At 35.9% G+C, this 17,925-nt stretch overlaps 1 protein-coding gene across 11 annotated transcripts in view; it reads left to right on the top strand.

The window, feature by feature from the left end:
• Positions 1 to 17,925, top strand: part of MARCHF6 (membrane associated ring-CH-type finger 6) — a 43,375-nt gene that overhangs the window by 24,006 nt on the left and 1,444 nt on the right. For 7 of the 11 annotated variants that reach the window (XM_062504193.1, XM_062504104.1, XM_062504355.1 and 4 more), the window contains 14 exons: positions 271 to 351; positions 1,536 to 1,604; positions 1,721 to 1,795; positions 2,603 to 2,737; positions 3,231 to 3,350; positions 5,475 to 5,575; positions 6,264 to 6,401; positions 8,078 to 8,279; positions 9,642 to 9,711; positions 10,922 to 11,118; positions 12,462 to 12,596; positions 14,629 to 14,718; positions 16,108 to 16,240; positions 17,358 to 17,493. In XM_062504193.1, coding sequence (XP_062360177.1) covers positions 271 to 351; positions 1,536 to 1,604; positions 1,721 to 1,795; positions 2,603 to 2,737; positions 3,231 to 3,350; positions 5,475 to 5,575; positions 6,264 to 6,401; positions 8,078 to 8,279; positions 9,642 to 9,711; positions 10,922 to 11,118; positions 12,462 to 12,596; positions 14,629 to 14,718; positions 16,108 to 16,240; positions 17,358 to 17,493 — 1,682 coding nt within the window. The remainder of the gene's footprint in view (positions 1 to 270; positions 352 to 1,535; positions 1,605 to 1,720; positions 1,796 to 2,602; positions 2,738 to 3,230; positions 3,351 to 5,474; positions 5,576 to 6,263; positions 6,402 to 8,077; positions 8,280 to 9,641; positions 9,712 to 10,921; positions 11,119 to 12,461; positions 12,597 to 14,628; positions 14,719 to 16,107; positions 16,241 to 17,357; positions 17,494 to 17,925) is intronic. The other 4 variants (XM_062504596.1, XM_062504519.1, XM_062504437.1 and 1 more) reach the window with 1 other exon arrangement.

Genomic DNA, 17,925 nt, shown 5'->3' with positions numbered 1-17,925 from the left:
TGAATGAAGAAGTATAAGGTGATGCTTTTTCTTTCATATATTGCAGTTGTTTTGAGTTTGAAGAAAGTAGTTGTAATGTAAATGTAAACATTATCTATTATTGATGGAAGTAGAAAAATAGTAGCAGATTATTAAAATATGTAAAAACTAGGGAAACTTGGCATTCTTCTTGAAGAGTTGAAATTTGGAATTTATCTTAATTACATAAAAAAGGAGATGTAATCTTCTAAGGGACTGATAAACTTTACCCTTTTTTCCTCTATGCTCCAGGTCCAAGCATCTCACTTTGAAGGCCTGATTACAACTATAGTGGGATATGTTCTTCTAGCAGTGACTTTAATTGTTTGTCATGTATCCTTTTGTCAGTAGTTACATGTAAATAATTTTTCTGGCTATGCTTTGAGGAGGTGCAGACATGATGCAGGTGCACGTAACTCACCATTTTTCTCTGCACTTTTGCTGAAATTAGAAGAAGTCTCTCCTCTTCTCTTAGGCATTTAGAAGTTGTCAGTGTGACTTCCTGCTTTCAAATACTTGCAGATACTTAACAACACAAAGGCTTTTATGCTTGCTTGAAGGTCTGTCTGAGGAGAAGAGCATAGAATCATTTTTTCCTCACTATTCTTATGCTTCTGTTGTGAACTGTAGTTGCAGCAGAGAGATTATGAAAGGGGGATTATGAAAATATGGGAGGTATGATGGGAAATTTATTCAGATATTTTTGATCCTGCCAGATTTTTTTAATATGAATTATTTTTGTTTCTTTGTTGCGTCTCTGAACTACTGAGAGTTTGCTGCAAGAATTTCTTTCTCATTGTTACTTTTTAAGAGCAAACTACTTTCTCTTAGCTGTAGAAAATGAATTCCTGGAAGCTGGAAGGATTTATTTGGTCACAAATAAGAAGGCTGCTTTCCAGCTGCATGTTTTTTTACATCAGCTTCAATTTGAAAGAATAGACATTTGTTAGCAGTTTTCTGTTCAAAAGTACACAGAGTTAACATCAACTTTCTTACATCAGTATACCGATGTGCAGTGCAAGTGTAAACCATTAGTAGATTAGCTTGTAGGGTTTGCCTTCCAAAAAACAAAAACCCAAAACAAACTCCCGAAGTGCAATATGCATCCAGCTTTTCTTGGAAAAGGTGAGACTTTGATTTAGACAGCAGGGAAGGGAAAGCTAGTATTTAAAGTAGTTCTTCAGATTTTAAAGTTACTTATTTGTGGCAGATGTTTTCAGAAACAACTGTTTATTTCTTGAGAAAACTTCTGGTTGCTTATTTAAGAAGGGTCATATTATTAATATTTTTTTTTACTTTAGGTGCATGTTTGGGGATGTTAGCTGGCACAGCAGATTGTGACTTCTGGAGTCACAGCCAATTTTGAAAATAGAACCCTGATGAAACACATACTTACTCTTTCATTTTTTTCTTTTATAAAATTTCCTCTTGCTAAAAGCAACATAATACAGTGGTTGATATTAATTAGGCTGTCACAAAGTGTTTTCCAGTGTTATTTTCTTGACAAAGTTACTCAGGGTTTGGCAGCGCTTGTTAAGTTCCAGCGATCACGTCGTTTATTAGGAGTTTGCTATATTGTTGTCAAGGTAATGCTAATTTTTTGTGCAGGGAAATAAAACCCTCTCGATTTAAACTGACATTATCATTTTCTTAGCAATTTTTATTAAACTAGTGAGGTGTTCTTTTCTCTCTTTTCCTAAAGGTTTCCTTGTTAGTCGTGGTTGAAATTGGTGTGTTTCCTCTCATTTGTGGCTGGTGGTTGGATATATGCTCCTTGGTAAGAACAGAAAGAAATGTGATTAAGTCTTTTGAAACAGTGTTTATATTTGAAGCATAAAGGAAAAGCTCTGATGAGAAGAGAGTTGTTAATCTGAGTTTGACTGCACTCTTCTGTTTTCATAAACAGCATTTCCAGAGGGAATGGTTTTTTTAGCAGTTGCCTAATGCTAATTTTGGGGGTTTTAATGTTACTAAATACACATGAACATGCTGTTACTAAAACAGCAAGATTATAATCCTTCTTAGTGCAGTTACAAGACCATTGTGATAATGATCTTACTTAGAGGGAAACTTGTGTGCTGAATAAACCTCTTTATGTAGCCATCTTATGTGAAATGGTAATGACTTTAAGTTGCCCGGTCTCTTTCTGTTTTGGAAAAGATCCTTGTTGCATTTGCTTGGAATTGAGGACAGTTTTTCTGTCCTGAAAAATATTGAGTGATGAATTTGGAATGGACAAAACTGGTTTTTTCCAGCCTTAGTAGAAGTAGAACTTTACTTAGGAATTATTTGCTTCTGTCATAGTGTCACTTTGCTTGAATTCATTTCTAACTTACATAGATCATGTTAGTGATTGAGTTGATGTATTTCTTATTTCTGTCAGAAGAAATAAATTGATCAGAAATTGATCTTTATTTGTTGTTTTTATCGTAAGTAACCTCTTTTCTTCTCTGGTGTATTTATGTTAAAGCGAACATTTAAAAATTATGCTTATTAGTATGTATGAACTAGGGTAAACAAAATGAGTAGTTGTGGATGTTTGCCAAACTTTATTCATATTTGTTTACTACTTGCCTCCTTCTAGGAGATGTTTGATGCCACTCTGAAAGACAGAGAATTGAGCTTTCAGTCTGCCCCAGGCACCACAATGTTTCTGCACTGGTTGGTTGGAATGGTCTATGTGTTCTATTTTGCATCCTTCATCCTTTTGCTAAGAGAGGTGAGTCCATAAGAACAAGATTGGTAGGCAACACAGTTAGAGGCTTACATCCAGAACTGTTAAATCTTTCACATATGGGTATTGCTGCTACCATTTTTTGTGTATGTATTGGATTCACTTTTATGTAAAAAGGGCCATGCTGGCACTAACTGCAGTGGAAAAATCATGATGTTGAGTATATTTTACTTAGAGGTTTTTGGTTTTCAAATAGCTGTTAAATCTGAGTGTTGCCTTGAAATTAATCAAAATGTGTTTTAGTTGTTTAAGATCAATTAGTACTTGAAAATTAAGCTTGTACTTGGTTATTTGATCTCTACCTCTCTGTCATAATGCTTTCTTTATTCTATTTCTGTGTGATTTTGGTGAATCTTGTTCACCTAATATCCCTATTACAATAAAACTTATTTTCTTCAGCAGTCTTGATCAAAATGGAAAAAAAGAAACCACATGTATTATATTCTCCTCTTATATTGTTTTCTGTTTCCTACTTCAGGTATTGAGACCTGGTGTCTTATGGTTTCTCAGGAATTTGAATGATCCAGACTTCAATCCTGTGCAGGAAATGATTCACTTGCCCATCTATAGACATCTCAGGAGGTTTATCTTATCAGTGGTAAGGACTTATGCAGAAGATGATAACTTTATTTGGAAAGAAAGCTTTATATGCTGGCTTCCATACACAGTGCTGTCTGTATTTAAGGAAAAACATTTCCACCATGAGAGTGAACTGGTACTGGAAGAGGTTGCCAACAGAATCTTCATCTTTTGGTACTCAAAACTCAACTGGATAAGTTTCTGAGCAGCCTGATGTGGGTCTGCTCAGAGCAGGGGTTTGGGGAGAGTTAGTTGGACTTTAGAAGTCTCTTCTAAACCAGGTGTCTTGTGCCAAGTCACAGAAAAATGTTTGTGTATTCAGAAAACAAGTGTTTATTGTTATGGATATTGTAAACCACATAACTTTCATGATGCCCTTAGTTACTGCAGTAAACATTGTGTGTCGTGTTCAGCCAAAATAGTGCAGCAGGGGAGAGTAACTTTCAAGCTAATTTTTTTATTGGATTGGATTCTGCCACTCTAGCCAGTGGTGTCTGTTTCCAGGTTATCATTGTAGGATACTGGAAACAATGAGAGTTTTATCCCTTTACTTGTTTGCCTGAGGCTTGCTTACCATGCAGTCAAGGAAGGGTCGCAGACTGTCTTTGACAAAAATGTCACATAATCTGTGTAAACTGACACACCAGAAACATTCTTTGATGTACTGTTTTGTTACACATGAGGTGCTTTGAGAAGTGAAAGCTCAGAGAGGTCCTGGTTCTGTTAGAGAGCCCTTCAGTATCTGAGTGGAGTTGACCTTTCCACTTTTCTGAACATTCTATCCTTAGATAATTGTAATTCTTCAGCTGCCTGCAATTTCGTGGTACATCACTAATATTTCAAATACAAGCAAAGATCTGCTGGTTGCTCATGGTCTCACTTGTGTTGTCACACTGTGTTGGAATGGGTAGTGAACTTGATGTTACTTGAACTTCATCTTTTGATTTGCTCAGCTAATTAATTCAGAATTTTCACTGGCCTCATGCTGGAATATTGGATCCAGAATGGTAAGCATTTACCATTTCAAAGAATAAATCCCACCTTTCAAGCTCTTTATTTCTATGTATTTTAAAGAAATGTCCTGTGTATGACATAAACTATTAATTTTCAGGAAGAATGGGATTCAGTTTTTCTTTTTTGACATAGTTAAACACAATTTTTTTTTCACATTTTTAGTCTACAGTGGTGCATTTGTATGGAATGTAAGAATATGTTTAACATGTACTTAATTTTTTATCTGGTTCCTTAAGGAAACAGGATTCACAAAAGTGTATTGTCTTTAGGCACTTTGTCCCCTACTTGGTCTTTCAGTCAATTTGAAATGTGAGGAAACAGGAACTGAAAGGTCTTTTGATGCTTCAGCAAGCTGCTTAAAAAGTCAGCCACTTAGAAAAGAGAGGAATGTAAAATAAGTAACCCTGGTGTTGGGGAAGGGGGAAGACAAAACAGCTCTCTGACATTGCTCTAGCTGTCAGCAGGGTTATTCTGGTGCTTATTCAGCTGCAGTCCTATTTGGCAAGGGCATCATAGTCTACCGGTCTGTCTGGGATGGAATTGATTTTCTTCATCATGGCAAATGTCCTTTTGCACCTTGAATTGGCAGCTGAAACAGTGTTGCCAACGCAGGCCTGTTGGCTATGGCTGGACAGTGCTTGCTCAGCATCCTGGCGTTTTCTTTGCTGCTCTGCCCTGCAACCTCACCTCCAGTGAATAAGCTGCAGGTTGAGAGGAGGGTATCCCTGGAACAGCTGACCCGAACTGACCAAAGGGATATGACATCATGCTCAGCAGTAAAAACCATGAGAAAGGAGTTTGGGGGGGAATGTTCACGGTTATGGTGTTTGTCTTCCTGACTCACCAGGAAACTGCTGATTGTCTGCTGATGGGAAGCAGAGACTGAATTTTTCTTGCTGTTTTGACTTCATGCTTGGTGTTTTCTCTATTAAATTGCCATTATCTCAGTCTTGCCTTCTGTTTTGCCTTCCTCTTCAGCTGGAGAGGGGAATGAGCGTGAAGCTGGCTGGGTATTCAGCTGCAAGCCAGGGCTAGCCCACCACACCCAGGGAACATGTCAGAGATGGGTGGGAAACTAGGTTTGGTTGTTTCTACTATTTGGACTGACTTGTTTACTTTGTTATTGCAGATTGTTTTTGGATCAATTGTACTGCTCATGCTCTGGCTTCCTATACGCATTATTAAGTATCTCCTGCCTAATTTTCTTCCATATAATGTTATGCTCTACAGGTGAGCATTTATTTTTTTAAAAATGGGGGTTTTTCTGTGTTGCTATAACTGGGAAAAGTGTATTTGCACTCCCTGAGCATTTAACTGACACTTTCTGTTACGTTATTTTGTTTTCAGTTAATCTAATCTTCATGGTTCTAAGCGAAGTAAAGGGTGAAAGGATGTGGCTACATCATACAATGTGACAAATTAAAAGCTACTTGAAAAAAGATGCATTTTGAATTCCTTCTGTAAAGATAACTAGTCTGGGCTTAATGCTTTCAAAACATTTCAAAACAAATGCTTTCACTTTTTGACAGTGAAGTTCATTTCATGTTTGCTTTTTTAACACACTCATTCCTGATTGTCATTGCCTCAGGAGTAAAAGAGTATCTGTAACTGCATTTTTGTAATGATAGCATTTTTTTTCTATTTCTGAATAATAGTTCAAACAGTAACAATGCAAATAGAGAAGCAAACTGTATTCTTACATATAATCTTTCTCAATGTTTTTTCTTAAGTTGCTTATGTGCCCAAGTGCCTAATCTCTGCTCATATATAGGGAAAAACCTCAGCAAAAAACTAAGAATTTTCTATTTTGGCATTGAATGTATTTTTGTATTGTAGTGGCATTAATAGGATTCAGTGTAAAATATTTCTATTAAAATGTTCCTTATGCTTGTTTTCCTGCTCTTCCCATTGTTTCCAGTGATGCTCCAGTGAGTGAACTTTCCCTAGAGCTGCTTTTGCTTCAGGTGGTGCTTCCAGCTTTGCTAGAGCAAGGACATACAAGACAGTGGTTGAAAGGTCTTGTACGAGCATGGACTGTTACTGCTGGATACTTGCTGTAAGTAGAGAAATCTAAAATTGGCTACAACCCCTGTGCCCAGTTTGGCCTTTAAACATGAAGGCAGCTTTCCAGAAAATTTTCCCAACAAGCAGATTTAGCAGCTCTTCTACAGGTAAATACGTGATGACAAACTTCTGTAAGTGATTGCTTTCTTCTAAGCAGTAGATGTACGTTCTTCTGGGCTAGCCTTTGACAAGTAATTCTTTTGGTACACTATTACAGCATTCTTTAGTGAAAGAAATCTGTAAAAGTATTATTAACATCTTCCTAATTCCCTATAATATGAAAATAAAGAACAAAGTCAGCAGTCTGCTTCCATGAGTCATGTAAATAAAATTAATGTGCACTTCTTGTATTTCTTAGTATAAGTGGGGGGGAAAGCAAAAAATATTTAGAACATTGAGCTGAAGAAGTAAGCAATTTTAAATTGGGGGTTTTAAAGTTAGTTCAGACTTCAGAGAAGGATAAAACCGTATCTTTGTCAAATAAATTATTGTATTGCCAGGCAGAGTACTAGCACTCAGAATTGTTTTTTAGTTCATCTGTTGTTTGCCAAATTAGTAAAAAAAAAAAAAGTAAGGCTGATTTTGTTTCTGTACAGTTTTCAGTTTAACTTCAAAGTATACTAGCATTCTCCCACCATGTTGCAATCTTAGGATCAAGAATTCTTCTTTGCCAAGTTATGTCTGAGAAACTGAGTGAATGAATGAAAGACTTCATTGTAATCCAAAGTATTTATTTTATTTTCTCATAAGGGAACTCTCCTCACCCTCTCTTCTTAGTTTGCATTTTTGAAGAAGTTTATAATTATTTTCCGAGTTTTGATTGTGTTTAAGTATAGTGTAAACAAGAGAATTTTGAAGATTATTATAGAAATGGCTTTTCTTAGTCCACTGTTGCAGCTGTTTCAGGACAATTGCAAATTACCTCTTGAGCAGTTTTAGTTTAGCACAGATGAAAATCTTCTGCCCTGTTCTCAAAAAGCAAACTGTTGGCTAAATTTCATTGCTAATATAATATCTGCACAAATCTTCCTCTGCAAACGCTGAGGAAAATTAAGTTCTGAGTGTTCATTTTTAATCAGACTCAAATTTTGCTAAAAGTATGTATGAAAAGCATCAGCATAATAATTTTATAGTAGATTGATTTTTTTTTTTCTTGGATTGATATTCATAAAAAGTTGTGAGCAATTTAGAATCTTCTTGAAAAACTCTGCCTGCTTCTGTACTTCTGACAGCACGTCCATAGCAATGAGCACCATCCTTGTACATTAAGGTTTGAAGGCCCTTGTTTCCTATAGAGCTCTACTGACAGCTTTTATGTTACTGTCACTGAGCTGTGTGCTTACATGAACTGAAATACCCATGCAATTTTCCTTTCACACGCATGACACCAACACCTTTAATACCAGGTTGTGTTTCTAAAGCAGTCAAACAGATAAGTGGTCTTTCCTTGTGATTGTATTCCAACTGCATCCACACCAGCACTTTTTTTTAAATTGTGTTTATGCTGACACTGAGTACGTTACCAAAAAAAGGCTTATTTTACTTTATCAAGATTCTGCCAGTATTCCTGTATGAGTTTTGTGTAACCCGTATGGATTCTGCCTAGGCCTATATTTCTGTTTCTCATTCATATCAAACAGAACAAAATGGAAATTTTGATTGTTACAGGGATCTTCATTCTTACCTGCTTGGTGATCAGGAAGAGAATGAAAACAATGCGAATCAGCAACCTAACAACCAGCATGCTCGCAATAATAATGCCATTCCAGTTGTGGGAGAAGGTCTCCATGCAGCCCATCAAGCCATACTTCAACAAGGAGGACCTGTGGGTTTCCAGCCTTATCGTAGGCCTTTAAAATTCCCACTCAGGGTATGTATGCCTAAAACATCAAGAAAAAAGTAAAAGGCATTTGAGAAAAGTGAGGGTTTTTTCTAAGACAGATTTGGGCATTATCAGAAGTCATGTGGTGGGACCTGTTTTATATGGTGTGCAGCTTTCTAAAGCGCAGTGTTGCAGTTATGCTCATGTAAGGCTCTTTTCAGCCTGTAACTTCAAGACCTTCAATTAGAATTTTATTTATAGAACCCATAATATGTGTCAGTTGGTATCTTAATTTCTTCACAGTACGTAATGCAGAGGAAGACAATAAGCCCCTCTCAAACAGGTAGTTTAGGTGTGCCTCTAACAAGGCATGGCTTTCAAGGGGGTGTACTTTGGTCTTGTAGCTAAGTGTATTTTAAACCATTTGGCTTTTTAAAGAAAATAAATAAAGCAACTTTTGATGCTTCTGCATCTGTATTAAACATAGAAAGGTATCATATAATACTGGAAAGTTCTAAATCCCTAAAATTACTAAGGAAATTTTTTTGGCAAATTCTTACATTTCTGGAATAATATACAGCTTAAACTAGATAACTGTTTTCTTGCTAGCAGAACTCTGAGTTAAATATGAACTTCACTACAGCTCACTTACTGTGGTTTCAGGTATAGTTGAAGAATGGAAATAATAGCTAATGTTAGGTCACTGTGGTATTGCTTCTGAAGGTTCCTTCCTTTATACCCAAATGTCTCATCAATGAAAGTGTGTGTTCCAGATTGAACTTTCTCTTGGTAGTCTGTTGGGATAAGGTGTTAGCTTTCCCATAGCCAGCTTGCTTGTTGTGTGGCTTTGATTAATTAAGCAGAACTTCATAGCACCTGGTACTTGAGAAATATTTAAAGAAGTTAAGTACATGGTAATTCTCTGGTAAGATGAAAACCTGACTGAGAAGCAACCAGCTTCACTGTTAGCTTCTGGTCACAGAAATCTGAGCGCATCTGAAAGAACTTTGGGAGCAAGGTTTTCTTTGTGAAACCACTGTCTTTCTCATATGGCATACAGAGCTACAAACCTTTCAGGATTATTTGAGTCATGCTGCTCAGTGTAGAAATTGAGAGATGATTTTTTTTTTATGTGACATAACAAAGAACTTCAGTCATTCTGGATTCAAGTGTTATTTTTGACTGTTGGAACAGTTGATGGAAAGTCTTAGAAATACACGACACTGCAGGTGTTCTGCATGTACTGTGGTTAGGCTTCTTTTTGCTGTTTTATTTATACAGTGAAACATCAGTATTTGAACATCCTAGTTTAGCTGCCTTTCTAGGATGATGTATTTTTTTACTGGGGTTTCTTGGGGTTTGATTAAATAACTTTCTTATGAACTTCCTTTTTTCCCCTCCCTTTTTCAGATATTTCTTTTGATTGTTTTCATGTGCATAACATTACTGATTGCTAGTCTTATCTGCCTTACCTTACCAGGTGAGTCTATTATGGTAAACTGTCATTAAAAACTGCCATTAAAAACAGCTTAGTATGCTGCCATGGCCAACCATGGCAGATGTTTCAAAATCATTGTTTGAAATCAAAAGGTAAAAACATGGAAACAATCTCATTTTTAATCATTTGTCGTCAAATTGTAATAATCTAAAAATCTAAATGACAGAGATTGCCATTCCCTTTTTGCTGTAGAATAATAATCCTCTGAAGACAGGGCTTCAGGTGTTGAGATAATCTCAGTAGTATTGAGTGAAAAAGAGAATTGAAACTTTTGCATATATTTTACTGTTTTGAGAAGGAAAATATGTAATTGTTTCCAGGTCTTCTACAGTATTTTCTTTAATTAAATATTCTGATGGTGTCATTATTGAGTACTGTGAGGAGCAGGGAGTTGGACATCATCTTTAAGGATTCCTTCCAACTTGAAATATTCTATGAATCTGTAATCTTGACATGTCATTGGGAGATTTTGTGAAGGGGCATGTATGCCGCTTCAAAATCTCTGAATAGGTACATCAAAAACACTTGGTATTTTTTAAAATATTTTTAATAAATTATGCCAACCAGCATAAATTTCATAACCTGTCTGCTGTAGTGCCATGTATTTTATACCTTCTTCTATTAATGATCCTAAAGTCAATGATGTGTTGAGATCAAAGCTATAAATTCTGTGATAGTTTTAGTAGGACATTAAAATAATTCCACTGTAACACTAGGTAAATGAAAACACTATTAAGAAAAGAACTGGAGCAAATCAGTCTGCCATTTTTGTCAGGGAGCTTCAGAAGCTCCATCAGTGAGTCTTAAAAAATTACATGAGGCAGTGAAACAACCCAAACATACTCATATAATGTAAGTTCCAGCTTACGCACTAATGCTTGATCACTGTTGCAGTTCTGAAGATCAGTGTTTAGGCTCTGAACAGTTCAGTGCTTTGTTTTGCTGTAGCTCAGGTCACATTGCTGTCATAATGAAAATTTAGGTGGAAAAGGATTTCTGTGTGTTTATTTGGCATCATTTCTGAAGCTGTTTGCATAGTGCTTCACACATTTATGCATTATGGGTGTAGTACCAAAGTAACTGTTTTATGATGAGTAATATTTATGCAGGGATCTTTCAGATAAATTTGATAAGTACTTTTTTAATAGGCATCCTTCCCTAATACATCCAGAAGCATTACTGTATTTAACAGTGCTTGTGTTTTCAGTGTTTGCCGGCCGGTGGTTAATGTCATTTTGGACGGGGACTGCCAAAATCCATGAACTGTACACAGCTGCCTGTGGTCTTTATGTCTGTTGGCTGACTATCCGAGCAGTGACAGTGCTGGTTGCCTGGATGCCACAGGGTCGTAGAGTCATTTTCCAGAAGGTCAAAGAATGGTCTCTCATGGTGAGCCTTGGGAAGTTGTTCTACTGAATTTGAAAAAAATTAGCTAATGGAACTTGTTTTATTTTTTTGCTTGCAGGCTTTACTCTGCCATGTATACTACTTTTTGCTTACCAGACCATTTTGAAGCTTTTGCAGCTTACATTCCCATTGCATAGGCTAACTATTTTAGGAAGGCAGTCAGTGTAAATATGCTTCTGTGTGTATATATGTTTAAATATATATATGTGTGTATTTTTCTGTTTTCCTTTAAAAGTGAATATATTGCATTATTATCCCATGTGTTATGTGTTCTCAGAGATGTTTACATTTTCACATAAACCTGGAAGCTTAACTATTTATTTGTACAGTTACATAAAATTAGCAAATGGAAGAACCTAATAAAGTCGATAGATGATGATGACCATGTCTCTACAAAGTAGCTTGATGCATACATTCAGATGGATCTTCATCAGCTGTTGAACTTGAGTTGTTCAAATAAGATATTTTCCTCAAAAATATTAATTATGAGGAGCTGAGATTCTTAGCATGAAAACAGATGTATACCCTACCTTTTTGTCTTGGTTTTGATTGAGGATTTCCGTAGTAGATTTCTTGCTAGTTCCTTTAAACATCGATAGCATAAATGGTATCTTGTTAAAGACATTTTAATGTGCTTATTGAATTGTTACACTGTACCTGTTCTTCATGTAGTACCATGTTTCCCAAATGCCTCATCCATAATTTTTATTTTGGCTTCTATAAGATCTTAGCTTCTTCAAGAAAATTCAGTTGAAACATAATTTCTACTCTTCTTTGCCCCTTCTCTTTATCATGTTAATTAAGTCAGGCTAGTTTTGTATGATGCAGTTAAAAGAATTTCAGAAGAAATAAAGATTCAAGCACAGTGTTCTGAGTCCTCCATTTTAAAGTCAAATATTCCATAATGACTGAATTTTAAGGTTTGTTTTGCTCCAGAGAAAAATTGACAGTTGTGGAAAAATTCTTCCAAATTTCCCAACATATGAGCAATATGGAATATATTCAAGTTCCATTGGGTAGTATTCCCTATTGATAACAGTCAATGTGATTTTATGGTTTACAACTATATGAATACTAGTAGGCACAGTCATGTTTTTTTCTGGAAATCCTATGGAATAGGACCCAATCTTGAACAAAACTTGCATTGTTAAACTATGTATGTAGTAAAAATTATTTGTAAGGGTGTATATGTGTGAAATAGAGGTTTGTGTAGCTTTGGGGTTTTTTCACCAGGGCTGTGTGTTTATGTAGTCCAAGTTACATTTTTGAGTTTAAACAAAGAATCCTCTGGTAAGCATATTAATTAAATGCCTTGGGTTGTTTAGATAATGAAGACATTGATAGTGGCTATACTGCTTGCTGGTGTGGTTCCACTTTTGCTCGGTCTGCTCTTTGAACTGGTCATCGTCGCACCTTTGAGAGTTCCTTTGGATCAAACACCTCTCTTCTACCCTTGGCAGGTCAGTTGCTCCCATTCTTTAGCTGCTGTTGATGTAAGGAGTATGGGCTACCTTCTTTCATGTGAATTTGGAATTTCAGAGCATTTTCCAGAAATATGTTTGTATGTGGCAGAAAAAAAGGCAGCCAGTCTGGATATGAGGATTATTTGAACCAGAAGAATATGCTGAGGAATTTAAACTATGAAAAGCTGAACTGTTATAAGATGACATCAAAGGTTGCATTTCAGTGATCAGCTACTTTTCCAGCAGCATAATTGTAAAGTTATGCAAGAAGTTGGTATATCTCTACGTATGTATGCACAGATGTACAATTGTTTCAGGAGGCTTTCTGCTTACAGTTATGCAGCAGGAGGTTCTGGTGATTTTTTTTTTTTTTTTCCTTGTAAGATTTTAATTCAGTGATGAGGCACATTATGAATGTAATTTTTATATGATTTAGGATCATGATGATTTTGGGCTGAGTTGTCAAATCATTAATACAAAATTTTGAGGTAGTTGTGTTTTATTACTCTTCAGTCAAGTCGCACAGACCAAGTACAAATTTCTGTCCTGCAAATTGGAAGACAAAATGTAGGTCCAGTGGATTGAATGACGAATGCTTCCATCACCTAGGCTGAATTATGAAAGAAGTCCTAATTCAAAGAAACCCAGCTGAGGGGACCGTAACTCAAAACATCTAGAATGCCATTACTAAATAACAAGAAAGTGTTCAGGGATGGTGACTTTTAATCTGCCCTAAGCTTTCCTTTACTTTCAGTACCCTAATGTTTGAAAGCCATAATACAAAGCAGAATTTGGCTACTGATTTAATGATTCCATTCTTTTAAAATCCAAGTATATTTTTGAGCTGAGTAGATGACCAGAAAATCAGGGCATCATATAATTACAGTGGTAGATGATCATGGTTTCCAAACAGGAAACCATTCTTTTCATTTGGAAAGAATTTGTAATGCTAGAGATTATAAAAATGTTTTACTATTGCATATTAGTTCTTTAAAAGTTTTAAAATAAGTACACTGAAATACTTTATTTTCATGTAGTAGAACTTCTTCAAAATATAGCATAAGTGAGATTTATGACTTGTTCTAAATCAACAAGAAGCTATTAAAAGTGAGACTAATTTACATTTTTCCCAAAAGAGAAAAGAGTTATACAAAGATTACATCTATAAATAAACATGAATCAACTTCAACACTGGTGCTTTTTGTAACAATTGTTAAATTTTTTCCAATTGACATTAACAAAAGTAGTCTTTGTAAATAATCACTTAAAGAAAATGTATTTCCCCAGCAGTTTAATAAAGCTAAATAGTCTCTGATGTCGCAAGTCTTACCAGTTCTTAGCTGTTTATTCTACTTTATCAGCCTATGTTTTGCATTCTATTTTTAGTGGTTTTTATTGAAAATCTCTAACAAATATCTGTAATACAGAAAGGATGGACTTAGGATGTGTTTACTAGAAGCCAGTAGTTATAGTGTCCTAATTCAATGCCATAATAATTATAGTTTATGTTGAAACATAAATTTTCCTCTGAATAGTATGACTTTTTTTGTGAAGAGCATTGCCTGCTTTAAGTTTTTATTACATCAGGTAGGGTTTTGGGAATAATTAAACTTCAAAAGAAGAAAAATAACTTGTTTCCTGATGTGTGTGAACATCTTTGTATCTTTTTTCTATTCTTTTATCAAGAAATGAAATTAACTTCTTTTATGTAAATTAGTTGTACCAGAATGTTAGTCAGTTGCTTTAAATCTAATGCTTTTATTTTGTATTGGCCTTTGGTTTAATAGTAGTAGTGATTTTCCTGGTCTCAGGGAGCTAAATTCACAGATGTCAGTTAATCTTGAGAGCCTCTTCTTTTTCATAAGAAATTGCAGATGATGTAATCTCTTTGGAACAATGTTCCATGTAAATTGAAAAGTAGTTATATTTTCACTTATAGGTAATATTAATACATTGCTCTTAAAGCTTTTGGTTGTCTGACTTTTTAAATATATGCTAATACTAACACTGTAAATTTTTACAAAATTAGGACTGGGCTCTTGGAGTTCTGCATGCCAAAATAATTGCTGCCATAACACTGATGGGTCCCCAGTGGTGGCTGAAAACTGTTATTGAACAGGTAGGGGAAAACTGTCCGTATATATCTGTATAATACATTTTTTTATGTTTCTGATTGTGAATCAGAACACGGTGTTACTACTGCAGTAATGGAGTAATTGAGTAAAATTCAACTAGTCTTGTAAAAACCTTTTAAACTGTATAGCCTAATCCATTAAGGTACACTTAACAGTAAAACAAAATCTCAGAAATCTGAATTCAAGAAATTGCTTTGTATACATATATTCATTTTAATCAGGTTTGTGATAAAGTGAGAAAAAAACATGATTATTTCTTCAGATGAAGTCCATGTGTCCAAATACTTGTCCAAATATTGGAGTATTTACATCCACAACTCAAGAACACAGAATTTTGCCTTCTCTGCAGCTGTAGGGATCAGCCTATTCATAGATCAGTAAAGATGAAAGACACCATTTCTGTTCCCCTTTGATTATTAAGCAACACAGAACAGTTTCTCTGAGCAGTTCAGAGTCACATGGCCTGTTGTCAGAACTATTTTTTTCGTGGTTATAGCCATTGAATTCCACGGTTGTCATCTTGATGAAGTATCTCAGTTGTTTGTCAGAAGGTAATTTTTCAGCCCTGCACTGTATGTGACACCTGTGGTGCGTGTCCCAGCCTCTGTACACAAGGTGCCTTTTATGAGTAAGTCTAGCACATAGTCCCAGTTAATCAATCACTTCAGCTGTCACACTGGAGAATGTAGTCTTAATCTGGGAGTACGTTTTAATGCATACCACGGCTCCCTCTTCCATTCTGAATGCTCTCCATGGGCTGTTTACACAGTCTTCTGAGCCTTCCAGGCTGTGGGACAGAGGTTATTGTTTAGCTTTAGCTGGTAGCCGTTCAAAACTGGTCTTTTCCCATGTTTAATTTGGTTATGTTTTGACGTTACCTTGTGGTAGTAGCCACATAACCTGGAGAATTGTGGAGGCCTTTTTTTCAGGCACAGACTCTGCATACAGAGGCTCTGGTATGCCTGACCAAGTACAAAATAGGATCCTGTTTTCTGCCCATTACAAAATTTAATAATTTATTCTATTAGCATATACAGGATCCTCTTCTAATAAGTTAACAGTGCAAAGTGAGCCCAGGTCACCCGTAAACCATTTTCCACAGCTCTTTTAAATGATCTTTCAGAAGGTGTCTTGCATTCCTGCAACTGAATCACAACTCTGTTCCAGGTTGAGTTGGTCTCTTGTGCATTGATTAAATGATTTCCTGGAACCCTCACAATGTAAATTGGCAGAGAGTTTTTCCTTCTTCAACTGTGGCCATGGGAGCACCCATTTCCTTTCATAAGGAGAATTGTGTAAAAATCTTGTAATTATTACTGTAATTTCACAGCAAGGCTTTCATGATGGATATGTTCTAATTTGTTCCATTTTAGGTATATGCAAATGGAATTCGTAACATTGACTTACACTTCATCATCCGTAAACTAGCAGCACCTGTAATCTCTGTCCTCTTACTTTCCCTTTGTGTGCCGTACATCATAGCTTCTGGTGTTGTACCTTTATTGGGTATGTATGCATTAAGAACACTTGTTTGTCATCTCATGGTTTACAACAGTGTAAATATGTTTGCGGAAATGAAGCTTGTAGCTCTAGTTTATAAAGAAAAAACCCAACCCAACAACAAAACAAAAAAACAGCCCACAAAAACCCCACCTCTTCTGTGGACAAATGTAAATGTTTAAAGACTTCCAAGAGTCACACCATGTTCCAGGAATATTGTCCAAATGCCTCTTGAACTCTGTTAGGCCTGGGGAGCCTGTGCCAGTGCCTCTGGGTGAAGAACCTTTGTCTAATATCCAGCCCAAACCCTTCCCTAATACAACTTGAGGCTGCTCCTTGGGTCCTGTCACTGATCACCAGAGAAGAAATCAGTGTCTGCCCCTCCTCTTACCCAAGAAGAGGGGCAGACACCGACTTCTTCTCTGTGCATTTTTGGTATCTAGCTAGTTTAGGAAATGAATGATTAATTAATTTATTCTTTGGACAATCAGCCTATGATTTTAGTCCCTCTAGGAGCTATACTGAGCTGAGGCCATCTTTTTCTGACTTGTCAGAGTCTAAATGAAGCTTAGAACAGGTGAAAATCCTGAGTTTGTTTTGAGGTTTTAATAGTATTAAAATGTAAATTTTAAGTATATAGGGTTTTTTCACACTTTCCCATCTCCTCATAATTGAGGTAAATTATTTGATTAGAACCAGGGTGGACGAGCTTTTTCATCAAGATGTCTTCTACTAGTTAAGTTTTGATGTTAACAACATGTTCAAGTCCCATTTTATGCTTCAGTCTTACTTGAAAGCTGATTTTTATTGCATTGTCTTTTTTGATACAAGGAGTAAGCAGATAAACAGAAGTTAGTAGGCAAAAAGAACTAATAAACCCCTTTTTTTTTTACTGTGGATTTTCACTCTGTTAATGGAAAACTTTCCACTCATAGCACTTCAGATTAAAAAGAGCAGCAGCTGTCATGTTGCATCTTTCATGTAAATGTATGTGTAATTTATTTCACAGCCCTTCTACTGAAGTTACAGGATAACAGAAAGTATGGAAGCATGTAGAGAAGCAGAAATACATGAGTTAGCTCAGCAATATTAGAACATGTAAGGGTTGTGTCTTGTTTTGTAGGAGTTACTGCTGAAATGCAGAACCTCGTTCAGCGACGGATTTATCCTTTTCTGCTTATGGTGGTGGTTTTGATGGGAATTCTGTCCTTCCAAGTCCGCCAGTTCAAGCGCCTTTATGAACATATTAAAAATGACAAGTGAGTATACAGTGGTTTTTTTTCATTTTTCCCCCTTATATATCTATCTATAGATGTACGATTACTTCAGGTTGAATCCAGGTGTTACAGATTCTTGGAACTAAAACAGTTTTTAAGAAGTTTTAAGACAGACAAACTATTGTTGGCAGATGTTTTGTCTGTGATTCAGGTAGATAAACAAAGGAATAGTCTGTCTTTATAAAGGGAGGACACTCCCCCATGTCTAACATGAATGTGTTTTCCCACAAATGAAGCTGTTTATCTCATCTGTAGTCTTGAATGACAAATGAATGTCATGAATTGCAACATACCTGGAAGTTAAAATCATGTCTCAAGCTGCTGCTTATAAAACCATTTCTTCAACCTTTTCTGCGTAACTGTTTTTCTTACTCTTCCTCCTCCTTAGTCCAACTAACCTATTGAAGAATGTTC

This window comes from Cinclus cinclus, chromosome 1 (assembly GCF_963662255.1).
Source record: "Cinclus cinclus chromosome 1, bCinCin1.1, whole genome shotgun sequence".
NCBI lineage: Eukaryota > Metazoa > Chordata > Aves > Passeriformes > Cinclidae > Cinclus > Cinclus cinclus.
The sequence above is the reverse complement of the archived record's forward strand: the minus strand, read 5'-3'. Positions and strand labels throughout refer to the sequence as shown.